This window comes from Phoca vitulina, unplaced genomic scaffold, assembly GCF_004348235.1.
Source record: "Phoca vitulina isolate PV1807 unplaced genomic scaffold, GSC_HSeal_1.0 scaffold34, whole genome shotgun sequence".
NCBI classification, from domain to species: Eukaryota; Metazoa; Chordata; class Mammalia; order Carnivora; family Phocidae; genus Phoca; species Phoca vitulina.
In genome coordinates this window covers 7,052,317-7,069,648 of record NW_022589737.1, presented here as the reverse complement: position 1 = coordinate 7,069,648, position 17,332 = coordinate 7,052,317, and the positions used below count along the sequence as shown (strand labels likewise).

The 17,332-nt window shown below is 38.6% G+C and overlaps 2 protein-coding genes across 7 annotated transcripts in view; one reads left to right on the top strand and one right to left on the bottom strand.

Moving 5' to 3' along the window:
- Positions 1 to 17,332, bottom strand: part of NTM (neurotrimin) — a 953,201-nt gene that overhangs the window by 523,022 nt on the left and 412,847 nt on the right. For 3 of the 6 annotated variants that reach the window (XM_032426115.1, XM_032426116.1, XM_032426118.1), the window contains exon 1: positions 11,379 to 11,796. The exons of 2 other annotated variants lie outside the window; for them this stretch is intronic. In XM_032426115.1, the coding sequence (XP_032282006.1) occupies positions 11,379 to 11,496 (118 nt within the window). In that variant the 5' untranslated portion in view covers positions 11,497 to 11,796. Of the gene's footprint in view, positions 1 to 11,378; positions 11,797 to 17,332 lie in introns of those variants that run through there. One more of the 6 variants, XM_032426119.1, reaches the window with a different exon arrangement.
- On the top strand, positions 14,651 to 16,346 carry LOC116645748 (histone H3.3A). The gene has a single exon (XM_032426126.1). The coding sequence runs from the start codon at positions 15,409 to 15,411 to the stop codon at positions 15,817 to 15,819; it is 411 nt and encodes a 136-aa protein (XP_032282017.1). The 5' UTR covers positions 14,651 to 15,408; the 3' UTR covers positions 15,820 to 16,346.

Below are 17,332 nucleotides of genomic sequence, written 5' to 3'. Positions count from 1 at the left end.
CAAGAGAGAGCATGAGCAGTGGGGGAGAGGGAGAAGCAGACCCTACCCCTGCCTCCCCCCACACACACACTGAGAAGGGAGCCTGACATGTGGCTAGATTCCAGGACTCTGGTATCGTGACCTGAGCTGAAGGCAGGTGCTTAACCAACTGAACCACCCAGGCGCCCCAATGGCCAAGATCGTCTAAGTGGTAAGAGGTAGACTAGGCTGTAAGCTAAAATCACCTCAAACCAGGGTCCAAATTCATCCATTATAGGGGACTGCTGCTGTAGTTGACATGAAGGACCCTAGTGGGGAAAGAGGATGCACCAAGTCAGTAGTATCAGAATGGTTCCAATCCTTGACAGAAGGATCAGAGCTTGAAGGATAAAGTCAGTATAAAGACTGAGAGAGGATGAAAACAATACATATTTTAAATTGCTGGAATTTAGCATTATATAAAGCAATCACCAAATCAGCCTCCATTAAAGAAAAAAAAAATGATTGGCAAGTGCCTGTTGAAAAGCTTCCGGTGTTAGAGCTACGTTAGAAAATGGAGAAAGGACTCCTGGTGACACAGGGGCTCCATGTACCCTCTGCCACTTGCAAAAGTGTTCTGTACTGTATACTTTGGGAATTGGACAAACCTAGAAATTCATTAAACATCATCTTCTTGAATATGTCAATAGGTTTTAATGGAACCACTATGGTACCCCAAAGCACGGCTATTCAAGATTCCAGGTCCCATCCATATGTCTCATTTTAAAGCATTGCTTTTTTTTTTTTTTTAATCCTATAGTACTGTCTCCACATATCAGTGTGCCCAACCCAGATGTTTAATAGAATCTACTCCAACCATAATTTTGAAACTTTGCTGTGGTGTTCCCCATCCTCCTGAACCTTCACTCATCTACCTATTCAAACAAAGCTCTCAGAAGGGACTTTCTGTATGGATCAAATACTTTATTAAGAATATCAGAATATACTTTGCCAACCTAGCAACTGAGCCAAACTCATACTGATTCTCTATTCCTTTTTCCCTCCCTCTTCATAGGTATGTCCCTGTGCCCATCTCAGAGAAGGAGTGACAATCCACTTGGAACTACTGCTTTGATCAGCTGTCACTAGATTCACAACTCCAGAACCTATCTCTCCACCCCTGGCACACACAGACAGAAAGTGAGTCTCCACTGAGCCAAGATGTAACAGGCTGGTCTCCAAACCTGAAGATCTGGCTTCATAGCCAATAATTGCCACTCCCTTTTTTCCGACCTTGCCTTCTTAATGAATTCTATCTTATATATAGCCCATATACCTGAAGATGTAGAATACATACAATACATGAAGTCTTTTTGGATCTGATTTGTATATCTATAATGTTCCTTCTCAATGTAAGGGGCAAAGATGCTCATAGCCCATGTCAGACAATTATTGACATAGTCACTGGAACCATGCCACTGCTCTGTGCAGAGTATAACACCACAGCCTGACTCGGTGCATCAGCATGGGGCAATTTGAAGGATACTCTCCATTAAGAGTCATATGGGATGTTAGTCATGATTGGGTTCAGCTTGGGGTTGGGATGGAGTATAGTGTATGTCTTTCGAGATGAATATTCTTTTTTTTTTTTTTTTAATTTATTTATTTGACAGAGAGAGAGAGACACAGTGAGAGAGGAAACACAAGCAGGGGGAGTGGGGAAGGGAGAAGCAGGCTTCCCGCGGAGCGGAGAGCCTGATGCAGGGCTCGATCCCAGGACCCCAGGACCATGACCTGAGCCGAAGGCAGACGCTCAATGACTGAGCCACCCAGGCACCCTGAGATGAATATTCTTAATAGATTATAAAGGGTGTGAGGTATTGGCAATTTTCTCTCTGCTCTTTTTACTGTTTTAGAATTTTAATCAACAATTAATTGAACAAATATTTGCAACAGGGCTAATTTCAGTGAACTTATGGTTGATTAATATAGACATGAATTCTGTTCTCATTGAACTTAATGGTCTAGTAGGGGAGAGATCATTGAACAAGTAGTTAGAAGTTCATTGGGTATTACCATCTGCTTCCTGAAAGCATCTGAAAAACCCAAGGCAGGTGCAAGTACAGATGGTCATTTCCCATCTACAGGGAAGAGGATTGCAGACACCCTGAATGACCCATAATAGTATTTCAAAATCCATAAAGTCATGAAGATCTATCCACATTATATCTGATATTCACACATTAGTAGAAAAGGACAATGAGTACAAACCGTTTTATGGATGCAGATCAATAGGCCTTACACTGTTTGATGTCAAATAACAAAGGAGGTTTATTGTCTCTCTCTCTAAAAGTTGAAAACCCTTAAAATCAGCACCAACCGTAGTACTTATTACATAGTAAGTTCTCATTAAACAATTGTTAAGCAAATCTATTGAAAGATTGCTATCTGCTCTCAAGTAATCAGGCTTTGGACTCATCATTCTTGCCAGCTCTATTACCTTGCCCTTCTTATGGTGGAAGCTAGGCTATAGGAGGGCAAATGTGATGAAGTGTTTGGAAGAGCCTCCCTCTCCTTCCTGCATTTAGATGCTGTTCCCCCAGCAGAGACGTGAAAGGAAATTGAACTGCTATGTAGGTCCTTGGAGATCTCCATGATAACAACAGCAACTGGGAAGTGGGATAGAGAAATGCAAGGAGAACCTGAAGGCTGCAGCCTGTACATCCACATGAATCATCAAGATGAGGATCACCAGGACCATTTTATAGCAAATCTTCAGTTAATTTATTTAACCCTGCTGCCCATTATTACTACCCTTTTCTTGTTTAGGTCTTGTATCAATATGCTTGGCTAATTTTTTTCTGCCCAGCTGCCAACCTTGGGCAGGAGAACATCTGGTGTATCCCCAAAGGGCATTAGCCCATTAAGAAAGGCAAATTGATTCTTAAAAATTTCATAAATCAGCAGTCAAATGAAAAATGTCATTTTAAATTACAAACACAACCAAGCTGAATGTGTGGCTGCTATCGTGCACAATTGGAATTATTTATGATTGTTTAATATTTGTTGGGGGGACATTGTAATTTTAATTATGTGATACAAGGTGAGGTAATTATTTACTGGTGCTGACATGAAATTGCCAATAATTACTTAATATCTGTTGGAAATTATTCAACAGTTTTTAATTAGTGGTACATACTAAAGTGATTGTTATTTTCCAGTGAATATAAAAATCCATCCATGAGAAAAACACCTGGGACTTACATTAGTAATTGTTCTAAAATACATTATTGATTTATACACATTATCATACTGTGTTAGTACTTCTCAGTATTTGAGGGTTTCTTGCCTACATCAGCAAAAGAACAAAAAAGTAAGCAATGACTAACTCTCATAGTAGGCCATTAACTAAAGGAAAGGCATCCATTTGAACAAGTCCCATTTGCCTCATATACTCAGATTCTGGGATAAACAAATATGTTGCCATAGGGATACATAAATGCTATTTGTCCACTGCATCTCTTCCTTTCAACTGTAAATTCCTTGAGGGCAGGAACCAGTCTTTTTATTTAAAGCTTACTGTGTCATGTCCTCCCTTACAGGATCACATTTACAGTAAATGTTCTATAAAGATGTGTGGATGAAGATGTGGAGCAGAGATAGTTGTTCATCTGTACAAAATTCCTTTTACTATTTTGTTGATATTCTTTTGCTCATCCTTGCAAACTACAAAGAAAAAAATGAAAAAATGATCTCACAGTCTTCTAATAAATGGTCTTAAGTCATTTACTTGGTGTAAAGATTACTCAGGAACACCATTACTTACTAAACACATTATTCTGAATCTTTTTTTATGTAAAAAGCATTTAATTAGAATTACATTATTAGAGCCTGTTAAGTAGTTCCTTAGTTATTCATTAAACAATGAAGTGCTTTATCAAGAGAAAACAAAAGGAAGAAAGATATATCTATTTATTCATTTGCTAAATATTTTCGTTGACTTGCTAAGGATCATTTCCAACTATTTGTAACTGTAATAAATTCAACTCCTCTTACACTGACTTGTTAATGCCACCCTGTCTAAAAGGAAGGGAGACAGGGACTCATCCTCCCCATAAGACAAGACACAATGCAGACAATGGGCCATGTATTCCAGGGGGGGCGAGTATTACCAAGCCTTTCCTCCTGGGGTTCTAGCTAACTCCAGCTCCAAGCTCTCGCCTCCCCCAATGATGCCAGTCATCCCACATCACTTATAAGCTCCTGTGTCTCTCAGCCCCAAATGCACCCTCTATGTTCTGCCTTGTGATGCAGAGGCTATGATTCTACAAACTACATTTCTTCTGTGCCAGTTGGCTTCGTGTTAGGTTTCTCAGCAGGGTCATAAACAAAGGATGGAAGACAGAAAAGGGGAAGGGGACTTGTTCCTTCCTGTTGACTTGCTCTTCCTGTTAGCACTGCTTCAGCAATGGCCCTTCACCCAGAAGAATAAGAAGTACTTATTTCCAAGAACAGCTGGTTCTGTTTCCAGCTTCTTTCCATGGTCCCCAACCCAGCTCATTGTTCCCTGTCATGGGAACCAGCATGGGCAATGGCAATGCCGCCTCCCAGAGGATAACTACCAGCTCTGCCTGGTCCCTCCAACATGATCCTGAGATACAGAAGCAGCCAGATGGCACCTCTCCTTGGAAGGCTGGCCCCGGATCTGCAGGCCTTTTTAAATTTTTCCTACAGGTCTTAAAACTTCCAGTTTCTGACAATCCTAACTTCTTCTCCATGTTCTGCTAGCCCTGGCAGGGTTTCAGTCTTTTCTTCTGTCCTTTTCGTCTTCCCACACCTTGTTGCTCAATTCCCTATATTAGATGATCTCTGGTGAAATAATTAGTGTGGGTTATGTTTTCTTGCCCAGCACTGATTGTAGCACCTCTCTACACAAGTGCTGGTTCATGACCTTGGCTCATGATGTCCTCTCAGCCTGAAATACTTTTTCCCCTTCCTCACATGTGGAATGTCTGATCAACTCTCATGATGCACGTCAGGTATCACCTATTCCAAAAATGTCACCCTTTCACACGAGGCTGCACATCCCCTCTCTAAATTCCCAGAGCACCCTGTGCATTCTTGTGACTGTGACCATTGTTTTATCACTGCAATATTTTTATGGCTCTGCATCACTGTCAGTCACCCCCCCCCCCGCCCCGCAGCAGTGTCACAACACGGGTCACTGCCCCTCCCACACCTCAGACCATGCCCCGTGTACAGAAGAAATATCACAAGTGTCTGCTATTTGCCCTGAACTAATGTGCACCAGCACCACACTGGCCTAAATGTGAACTGAACTCCTAAGAACATCCTAAGCCTCTGCACTGGTGGAACCATGTTTCTCATCTGGACAATGCCAGATGGACATGTCTTTGCTGTATTCTGACAGAGCAGTGTTTTGCTATAAAAAAGAATCATAAAAAAGGAGGATAAAAGACAGCTTTGAGGTGGCCTGGTATCATTTCCTCCAGTTATTTATTAAGCATTTGATCTTATACCAATAGTCTATCTAAAGATAGTCCTAAAACACCACTATTCCTTTCTTAAGTGATGCTAACAAAGTATCTGATAACTATATCTACCACTTAGTGAGCATACACTATGAGTACCTGGACACTGCACTAGCTTATTAAATTCCAACAATGATCCTATGAGGAAGAAATTATCATCCTATTTTGCACATGAATAAAACAGTGATGCTGAGAGTGTGGGACTAGGGTGAGGTGAGTGAGCAAAATTTAAGGGGGTGACAAGAAACTCAATAATCAACACACCTATGTTATTATATTTTAAAAAATCAGAATAAATAAAATAATTGATAAACAAATATGAAAATTTTAAATAAAGAGTCCAATATGGTGGCGCTGCTGACTGTTTCTGTTGCTTATGCAAGGTGGCACATCCACTAAGACATGGAGCTGAAATGCAAATTCAGGTTCCCTTAACTCCAAACCCTCAACTATCCACCACTTACTACATGGTTGGGGGACCATAACATGCATCTTTAGAGGGCATTACCAACTCTAGCTTTCTGAGCTGAGTTTTTTATTTAATGTAGTGCCATCCAGGTAGGGGCTTTCAAAGAACACAAATCTTTTTCATGTATCATAGAGAACTTGATTTCTCTAAATTCTATGCTAACTGTGGTTTTGGATGTCATGCATTCTAGGGCTAAAAGATGCAGTTTTGACAATATATGTACTACTTATTTATTCATGCATGAATTCATTCATTCATTTAGCTAATAGTCACTTAGTACCTACTTTGTATTCAATCTATTGCCATTCCTTATTCAAGTACTTGTGGAATTCAGTAAATGGATTGGTTAAAAATTAGCAAGGAGTGAAATTCTGTCTTCCTTAGGATAATTCCCAAGGAATAAAATAGTAAATTATGTATGAGACATAAAGACAGAATACTTGTGTCGTAGTTTATTAATTTATAACAGACATCATGAAGATCTGGTGACTTCTTTAGCTAATGGCTATTGTGAATATATTACCTGAAATCTGTAACTCTGAGTATCACTAAGCTAAAGGATTATCCCTTTTCCTCCGTTCCCTTACTGTAAAGTGGTCCATAACAAAATAATGACTGGTTTGTACCTAAATGTCAGTGTGATTACCTACAGGGCAGATGCAGATATGTAGTGATCCTCCCAAGCCAGAGTTGCAAAAGAGACCCAGGATACTGGTGGTGATACCGGGGAGGCAGCAGCCGGCTGCACATGCCATCACGCTTCACACCTACACCTCCTTCTTCCCTTTCTGACAGTCAGCATCCACTTGCCTGGAGAGTTCAGTGGTCTGAGGAAATTCCACCCAGCAAATATTTGTAGATGGTTATCCTGTCTGTCCCACAGTCACAACTCAGACAAATGATAAATATTGAGGTCTTTTAATCTTATCTCCCAAGTCAATCCCTCCAGCCTTCTAATCATTCTTATTGCTCTCTGGCAAGAACCTTCACATTTGTCTACCTCTCTGATACAGAAATGATGGAAAGCAGAGCCAAACAGAGCAGCTGGTAGGTAAACCTTGACCTCAGCCCACGTTCTGATGCTCAGACCAATGCAAGGGCCACAAAACTGCATCTCTGCTCCAGGAAACTTCTGCCAGGATCTCTTCCTAGAACACCAATTGTCATTAAAAAAAGAATGGAAGCATGGAACATGATGTATAAGGGTCACGTAAAACAGCGATTTAAACTAGTCTAAAAGAAGATTCTGCCCTGGGCTTGCAAAATCCAGCCCTTTATAGAGCATTGTAAGGTGCTGTACAGCCTCAAATCAGACTGACCCAGGATGGAAAGAGACATGTTATGGTTTTGATAAATTGTTTAATATCTTTGGCTACTCAATTTTTAAATCTGAAAAATGGAGGTAATCCTTCTTATTTCTTAGGTTGCTTCACGTTAAAAGAGATAACATAGCAAAGTATTAGGCACAGCATCTGGCATTCCTTTATTTAGCCATTAATCAATATACATTGAGTCCCTAGTGTGTGCCAGATATTAGGTGCTGGGGTTAGAGTCCAAAAAAAGACCGAGATAACCATTCATTTCATGAAGTTCATCACATTCTTAACATAGTTATTATCATCATTATCTTTAATAATACTATCTAAAGAAGTGGCAGCAGCCAAACAGTGGAAGCATTACAATTATTACTAGTATCAAAACCATCCCACAAATACAGCAGGCTCCATATGAACCTCTCAGTCTATAGTCATAGGTAGCTCTCAGTGCTCAGCAATTTTTGTGATGGAGATGGAAAATGAAAGTATTGAAAAGTCCTTCTAAGCAAGTTGGCAATTCTCACCAAGGAGAGGTCCCAGGGCCTTCCTTTTAATGGGACTCCCTCCACTCAACTTCCAGATGGACATTTGTCTAACTGCACTCTGGGGAATCCAATCCAGACTATTCCATTTTACAGTAGAGATAAGTGCTAGTAAGAGAAATTAAGCAATTTAATGAAAGTAAATACAAATCTTTCTACAAGTGTGTACCTACTAAACAGATATTTGATGAGATCTGCAGAAAACAAACCATTTTTATAGCCTAATCTTTCTTCTTACATTTCAAATCAGCTGCCTTAATGCTTACTCTTTTTAACTTGAAAAGAAAATGAAACCAATACCAATTTAAAGAGTAAGGGCCACAGATGGTATTTCAGAAAGAGCAGCGTGAAGATGGCATGTCCGTTTGTCATGGATGTCTTATCTGCAACCTTTATGGCCTCAGATGTCATAAGAAGCAGCAAAGATGCTAATGACAGCTGGAGGTGGTGGTCAGAGAGAGGGAACTTTGTATAAAGAGTGGTGGTTGGGAGATCAAGTGAGGCTAGATTATCATGGGACTCAAACAACCAAGTGTACAGTTAGAACTTGGGCTTGAAATGATGTCAACTTAATCCAATGGGGCAGGGTTGGTGACCCACCATCAGAAATAAGCCAGGGCCAAAAAAAAACCAGGGCCTAGAGCATCAGAAATCCAAGAGAACATACTGTGATCAGAGGACTCTGTAAGCAGAGGGGCAGACCTCAAGACCAGGACTTGAACTCATATGAGGGCACAAAGTAGCTGCATTACCCTCCATGACATTCTCTGTTGATTTCTTTTTTTGTTTATTTGTTTGTTTTTTGCTAGGATGCTGAGTATGGTTAAACCCTTTCCACTGCATTAAAATGTCATTTTTTTTCTAAAAGGATTTGAATGTTATTTATAACAGAAAGGATCAAGGTAAGGGGGATTAGTCATGCTCCAAATACAGACAGCTGGGTCCCTTTTCTTCCCATAACAACTATTAGGTACCAATAATAAATAGCCTATTAGGTGCCAGGCACTGGTTCTACATACATTAACTTTAAGCCCTTGAGATAGACATTGGTGTTTCTATTTTTAGATGAGTAACCTGAGGCTCGGTGAGATTAAATAACTTGCCTCAAATTACACAACCAATTAAACTTGGATCTCCACTTCAATCTCTGGCTCCAAACTCATATTTGGCAATGTTTCACCTTCTAAAGTTCTCTTCACTTAATACTTCCACTCATGCAGTTACTCACTGATGCATTCATTCCTTCCCTCATCCAACAAATATTTCTCAAGTGCAGTACACCTTCTGCATTCAATGCTGTATATAGAATTCAGGTTGTCTTTGCAAAAGTCATCTAGGCTGTTGGAAGTCCGGGTAGTGGTCACTCTTCAAGGGGTGGGTAATGACTGCAAAATAGTGTCAGATGGATTCATATATGTTGCAATGTTGTGTTGCTTGACCTTGATGCTATTTACAATACATGTGTTCAATTTGGGAAATTTATGAAGTTGTTTACTTATGATATGTAGACTTTTCTATATGTACACATCTATGTATGTATATGCATAAATACACACAAATGACACTTACTAGAAGTATAAACACACCGATATACAAGTAAACAAGCTAAAAAGATACTGTCCTTGGCTTTAGAAAATTCATATCATACTGAATAAAAGATAATATCTCTTCCTTTTCCAGAATAACTGAAAGTACTCTCTTCATATTGATGTTGGGCATTGTTTACATTTTTATATGCTTTCCTACTACTTTGCTCTGTGACATTATTATATACCTACATAAAGTAAATAGGATGAAGCTCGCCTTGATTTCCTCTTCCTTGTTAAAATAGTTGTGCAAAAATCATTGGACTTGGGAGAGAAAGCCTTGGTTTTATTGTTGTTCTTTACCAATTTGTAAATTTAGGCATTGCACTAAACACTTTGAACCTGTTTTCACACAGTAACACCCACAACACAGGGTGATTTCAAGGATCAAATGTGCTTGGTAAACTTTAAAGAGCTACTACTAATTAGCAGTTGTTGCTGCTGCTTCTGCTGCTTGAATTCTGGGTTTAATAGAGATGGCTCCAAAGAGATTTCTGAACGATTAAAACATACTTGGTAAAATGGTGACCTGAATGCTCTTTTTCTAGCTTTATTTCTGACTTTCATCTGCTTCTCTCGAGCCACATGTCTGAGACCAAAGAGCAGTCTGAATCAAGCAACTCTGTTGGAATTACTATAAAGAAAATTTCTGTAGGACTCGCTCTCCCATCCTATAAGCTGAAAAAGAACTAGAAATTACTTTCAGAGAATCTTCATCCAAACCAGAAAGTGGTGGACCTTGGGATAAGCCTATCTCACAGCAGTCTGTGGGATCCTAGATGAGAGTTCTCAACATCTGCCGGTTTGAATGGCCTAGTTCTCCCAGCACCTCAAGAAGCCTAGAAGGAGGTAAACAGATAGGCTGAGTCTGCTTTGCTCCTGAGGCCAAGAAGGTAACAGGAAGTGGGATGTGGAGGGAGGGCTTTACTATTTCTATTCCACTGATCCCCAGCAGGAGAGACTACTTCACTTCCCACTACCTATCTAGTAATTTCTCAATGTGACCAGAATCCCAATTTATTGACAAATAAAAATATGTATTTGAGGGGGACAAGCAGTTAGAGAATCAGAATCTGTCAAAACAAAGCAAGCACATACTCAACAAAATACAACCTTCGAGGATGACAAAACAAATTATAAATATATATATATATATATGTAGAGAGAGAGAAAGATTCAAAAAGATTCAAATGCAGCACATAAGTATTTCTACAATAAAAACATTTGCATAATTAATAAACCCCAAAATTTTATAGTTGAATGGAAAGAGAAAACGCCACTGTTGAGACCCAAATTAGTTGCCTGGAATGTCAGGGGCAGAGTATTAGCTCAAAGCACACATTAAAAGGATAAAGAGATGATAATCATTAGAGTAAACATAGGAGTTTAATATATAAATAAACAATTGTTTAATATGGGGGAAACAACTTAGAAGAGAGATGCACAATCTGAGCAAATAACAGAAGAAAATTTGGGGGAACAGAGGATAGACCTGAGTGTGAATATTAAATGGGTTTCTTCTGTTCCAGGCTAGACTGATAAGTAAAACACACACCTCAACATATTGTAATAAAATTCCAGAATTCTATACAAATACATAATCTTATAAACTCCTACATAGAAAGAACAAGTGGTTTACAGAAGAAAAAGAATCAGGCTGGCATTGAACTCATCAGCAACCTAGGAAGCTGGAAGACAATGACATAACATCCCAGATGACTGAGAGAAATGACTGCAGTATTCGAATCCTATGCTCAGTCAGGATTTCATTCACCTGTCAGAGCAAAAGAAAGATATGGAGACTAGGCAATAATTCAGAAACAGCTTCATGCATATAGCCCATCTGAAGGAAATACTCAAGAACAACTCAGAGCAAAGAAGGGATGAGGCAGAATAGAGGCTTCAAGGTGGGGAGGACAAGAGAAGGAAAACAGAGATGAAAAATGAGCACTTGCCTGTGTTTCTCCCAAAGTGGATAAGGAGAGCTTGCCCAAGAACATATTTAAAACACATCCTTGTAAAGGAACGCATGCACTTAAAAAGAAATGATAAAAATTGTCCAGAATGCTGCATCAAAACCTAGAACTTCCGGGGGGGGAGGGAGAAAGTGGGAGAAGTAAGCCTAAAAATACCAAAGATTTGATGTGAGGTAATGGGGAGGAGGAAGAAAAGCTTTTCATTTCTAACTGGGGAGGGTTCAAAGATTGGAATTGGTAGAAAAACAGAGAATTTTTGTAGATGAAAGTCAATCTTAATGGGGAGATTATACAGTTGACCCTTGAACAACACAGGTTTGAACTGCTTGGGTCCACTTACGGGTGGATTTTTTTACAGTACAGCACTGTGAATTTATTTTCTTTCCCTTATGACTTTCTTAATAAAATTTTCTTTTCTCTAGCTTACTTTGTTGTAAGAATACAGTATAGTATACATATAGCATACAAAATATATGTGTTAATCAACTATTTAGGTTATCAGTAAGGCTTCTGGTCAACAGTCATTAAGTTTTTGGGGAGTCATAATTTATATGTTGGGATCCCTAACCCTTGTGTTGTTCAAGGGTCAACTGTATTTTACACTGTTTTCAAATAATAGGGAAAATATGTCAAATAATAGGCAAAAATATGTCTGTGTCAGCAGAAAAGAATATAAGCGTTAATAATATAGAATGAAATCTCTAAAAAAAAAAAAACCAAAGTGGGGAACCATAGAATGAAGAGTGATTAAGATGTAATAGATATCAATCTATACATACTATACAACATACAGTCAATTATATAAAATAAAATTATCCAAAACCTACACAAAACTATCCAAATTCAAGAACTTGAAGAAAATAGTTATAATAGGGGGGCACCTGGGTGGCTCATGTGGTTAAGCATCTGCCTTTGGCTCAGGTCATGATCCCAGGGTCCTGGGATCAAGCCCCACATCCTCTCTGCTGAGCAAGGAGCCTGCTTCTCCCTCTCCTTCTGCCTGCTGCTCCCCCTGCTCATGAGCTCTCTCTCTGTGTCAAATGGAATAAATAAATATCTTTTAAAAAAATAGTTATAATAAGAAACAGTAATGCAACTTTCTTAGAATTTGGCATCTTTAGTGAACAAAAAACAATGATAAGAAGATAGAAGAACTTAAGAATACAGTCAATAAAACTGGCATCAGATGTAACCTTTCATTATTATATGCTATATTTAGATAGTATTAATTTATGTATATTCAAGGGATAGTTTAAATTTTTTTCTTTCCCTGGAGTACAAAGAAACTTAAATAAATTTTAAAAATTAAAGATTTTATAGGCAATGTTTTCTGACCAAAATTCCTTAAATTAAAAATAAATAATAAATGCATGTTGCAAAATACTTACTTAGAAAATAAGAAATATATCCCAGATCATTTTTGGGTCAGAAAAGGGAATTAGAAGTTATCAAAGAAGAAAATTAAATTAAAATACTTCATATCAAGTCTATGGAACACAAGGAAAAATTTATTATATCCTTAATTGTCTTTATTACTAATTAAGGTGATGAAAAATGGATAAACTAAATACTCATCTTAAGAAATTACAGAACGAACAACAAAACAACAAACAAACCTAGAAAGACGGGTTTAACACCGAAGCAATCAAGAATTAATTAAAATCAAACAAACAAATACAAAAGAGAAGGGAAAAATTCCAAAACCCAGTTCATTGAAGAGTCTTTTGTGAGTCTGATTAAGAAGAAAACAGAAAACAAATACAGATATAATTAGGAGAGAAGATAAGAAGAAAAGAGAAAAACAAATACTGACTCTATACAGATTAAAATATTTTAAGAACTACTACCTGAAACTCAATGGCAACAGCAAAATGTAAATTTACAAAAATTTATCTTAGAAGTAGAAACTCCAGAGGGGCCTGGGTGGCTCACTCAGTTAAGCGTCTCACTCTTGATTTTGGCTCAGGTCATGATCTCAGAGTCCTGGGATCGAGCTGCACATTGGGCTCTGCGCTCAGCGTGGAGTCTGCTTGTCCCTCTCCCTCTGCTCCTCCCTTCTCTCTCTCTCTTTCAAATAAGTAAATAAATATAATCTTAAAAAAAAAGTAGAAACCCTAGACAAATCAAACATCTGTCCTGTCTGTCTATCTATCTATCTATCTATCTATCTATCTATCTATCTATCTATCTAAGAGAGAGAGTGAGCAGGTGGGGGTAGGGACAGAGGGAGAGAGGGAATCTTAAGCAGGTTTCATGCCCAGCATGGACCCCAATGACCTGAGCTGAAATCAAGAGTCGGATCATAAACTGATTGAGCCATCCAGGTGCCCCATATCTGCTGTTTTTAATAGGAATTTGGACCAGATTGGTTCACAGTTGAGGTTTAACTAACCTTTAAATTCCAATGATATTTGAAATATTCTGGGCCGTAGAAAAAATAAAGCTTTCAAATTTGTTTTATAAATCCGGTATTACATGAACAGGAAGACCTAATAAAATACTATAAATCAATTTCATTCTTATATATCAACACAAATACCTCATTAAAATGTTAATATCAGAATTGATCAATTAACTATAAGAAAGGATTGCTTTATTCCAGGTGTGGGGGAACTCTATGTAAAATTGAAATAGTGTCTCCTGGGTGGCTCAGTCAGTTAAACTCCTGACTCTTGATTTCAGCTCAGGTCATGATCTCAGGGTTGTGTGACTGAGCCCTGCACTGAGCCCCGTGACTGGCTCTGGTCTAGGTGTGAAACCTGCTTAAGATTCTCTCTCTCCCTATTCCTCTGCTCCCCCCAAATAAAAATAAAATATAAAGTCATCTTTAAAACTGAAATAGAATCAAGAGATTACCATAAATTAGAATTCAGGATCTTTAAAAAATAATCTCTCTGTCTTAACGAGTATGGATTCTGTGATAATCAGAGATTTGGTTTTAGCTATCAAAGACAAAGACAATAAAGTACAGATTTAGTAATGTTATTGTTCACACAATGACATATATATGGTTGTTTACAGAAACCCAGAGTTTATATAATTCTATTTATATAATTCCTTCTCATTAAAAAGAACACATAGGGGTACCTGGATGGCTCAGTGGGTTAAGCATCTGACTCTGGATTTTGGCTCAGGTCATGATCTCAGGGATGTGAGATCGAGCCCTGTGTGGGGGTTCTGCACTCGGCTGGGGTGGTCTGCTTGGGATTCCCTCTCTCCCTCTCCCTCTGCCCCTCCCCTCCCTACCCCTGTGCTTTCTCTCTCTCTTTCTCATAAACAAATAATTGTTTAAAAAATAAAAATAACACACAACAAAGTTCAGTCTATTGGCAGTATGCATTAAACTTGCCTTTAACTCAATGGACAGGAATAGCATATGGCCAACAGACTGTACTCTATGAATGTCTCTTCAGTCTTGTATCTGAACTCTATCGCTAACCAGTGTTGATGATGAAATAACCTCCTGCAGGTGCAATCTCTAATTTAAATGTTATCAATTGGACCTGGTGTTTTAAGTTATCTTTTCATATTTAAATAACATGATAAGTCTAAAAAAATCAATCTTGTCTTTGCATGTTTCAAGGCTCTTTAAGAGTGTTTTACTTGTTTTGTTAAAAATTCCCTACAGTGCTTATTACTATTTCTTGATCTTGTTGGTATCTTGGGGGGTCCTCAGTCATCATCTAGGATATTAAATAATGCTGAATAAAATTGCTAACTTCCTCCAGTCGCTTTTTGATTGTAGCCATATTTACTCTCAAGAAGAATCTGAACCTGAATGTCTCAGCATCACTTTTACAAAAATTGCAAATGCTACATTTGCAAGACATTCATGAGCACAGATATGTTAAAACATATGTAACCCCAATGCACAGGTGAGGTTTTCAACTGACCTTATAGCTTACTCATCTTGGCAAGTGCATCAGGATGCAGTGTGTCTAAAAGATAGATAGTCCAGGCCGAGCTCCAGCCGAAGGAGAAGGGGGGTAAGTAAGGAGGTTTTTGTACCATGGCTCGTACAAAGCAGACTGCCCGCAAATCGACCGGTGGTAAAGCACCGAGGAAGCAACTGGCTACAAAAGCCGCTCGCAAGAGTGCGCCCTCTACTGGAGGGGTGAAGAAACCTCATCGTTACAGGCCTGGTACTGTGGCACTCCGTGAAATTAGACGTTATCAGAAGTCCACCGAACTTCTGATCCGCAAACTTCCTTTCCAGCGTCTGGTGCGAGAAATTGCTCAGGACTTCAAAACAGATCTGCGCTTCCAGAGTGCAGCTATTGGTGCTTTGCAGGAGGCAAGTGAGGCCTATCTGGTGGGCCTCTTTGAAGACACCAACCTGTGTGCTATCCATGCCAAACGTGTCACAATTATGCCAAAAGACATCCAGCTAGCGCGCCGCATACGTGGAGAACGTGCTTAAGAATCCACTATGATGGAAAACATTTCATTCTTTAAAAAAAAAAAAAAATTTTCTCTTCTTCCTGTTATTGGTAGTTCTGAACGTTAGATATTTTTTTTCCATGGGGTCAAAAGGTACCTAAGTATATGATTGCAAGTGGAAAAATAGGGGACAGAAATCAGGTATTGGCAGGTTTTCCATTGTCATTTGTGTGTGAATTTTTAATATAAATGCGGGGACATAAAGCATTAATGCAAGTCAAAATGTTTCAGTGAACACGTTTCAGCAGTTCAACTTTATAACAATTATAAATAAACCTGTTAAATTTTTCTGGACAATGCCAGCATTTGGATTTTTTTAAAACAAGTAAATTTCTTATTGACGGCAACTAAATGGTGTTTGTAGCATTTTTATCATACAGTAGATCCATCCATTCGCTATACTTTTCTAACTGAGTTGTCCTACATGCAAGTACATGTTTTTAATGTTGTCTGTCTTCTGTGCTGTTCCTGTAAGTTTGCTATTAAAATACATTAAACTATAAAAAATAAAAAAAAAAAAAAAAAAAGATAGATAGTCCCCAGTGTTAACACTGAGTTCCTTTGATGGACAAGGAGGTCAGCTGTAAGACTTGTCTTAAAATTTTTCAAGCTAAAGCCATTTTATCCACGTTGTGTAAAACTTAGAGGTCTTAACCAAACACGTGCTTAAGTAGTTTAGGAGACAGAAAGCTCTTCCCTGAAGAAAATGCTGGCTCTACCTGAAAGAAATCCTGCTGTCCCCACCTGTTCTAAAGTGCAATAGCCTTCTGTCTGTCTCCTCAGCTTTCACAGCAGAATGACATCTTCCTTCCCATCTGGTGTGGAAAGCATATGGCCATCACAGCAACATAGGATGCCCGCACTACAGGTACTTGTTAGAGAATTCAGTCATTCGTTGTCTGATCCCTGGCCTCAACCAGAGGCTCGCCTAATATAGTTGAAATTTACAGAAAACTGTTTAATAAGCATATGAACTACTTTTTTTCTTTAATTTTCTCCTATGCTACTATGACTGTATTAAGTTACATGATCAGAAAGCAATGCCTTAACCTTGTGTCCCAAATTGACCATCTTTATCAGGTGTTCATCTTAGTACCACCTCCGCTGCCTTCTTGGGCACAAGGACAGTGTCTTTGTGCAGAGTTGCTGACTTTTTAAAAATTCTCTTGACAATGCCATTTACCTCATTACCAAAATTTCATTGACCCCATAATAAATTCTGTCTTGAGTTCTGCTCCAGGAACACATTTTCTATCAGAAAATCGGCATCCTTTCTTTCAGTGGAAAAGGATAATTAAGTAATACGACATAATTTCTTTGTTAGCCTTAGTTGCCAGAGGCTCAATTGTAAAATTAGCTTTCCTGGGTATCTGGATGAATCAACTGTCTCATTTTTGAGCCTATTTCTGGTCTGTTTTTATCTCCCTCTCATTTCACACTATATTTCACTTGTTAAAATTCTTGGTTTTTGCTTCTTATGTAGCATTAGGCTC

Excerpts from the sequence above, each read along its gene's own strand:
- LOC116645748 (XM_032426126.1), top strand. The coding sequence starts at position 15,409 with ATGGCTCGTACAAAGCAGACTGCCCGCAAATCGACCGGTGGTAAAGCA.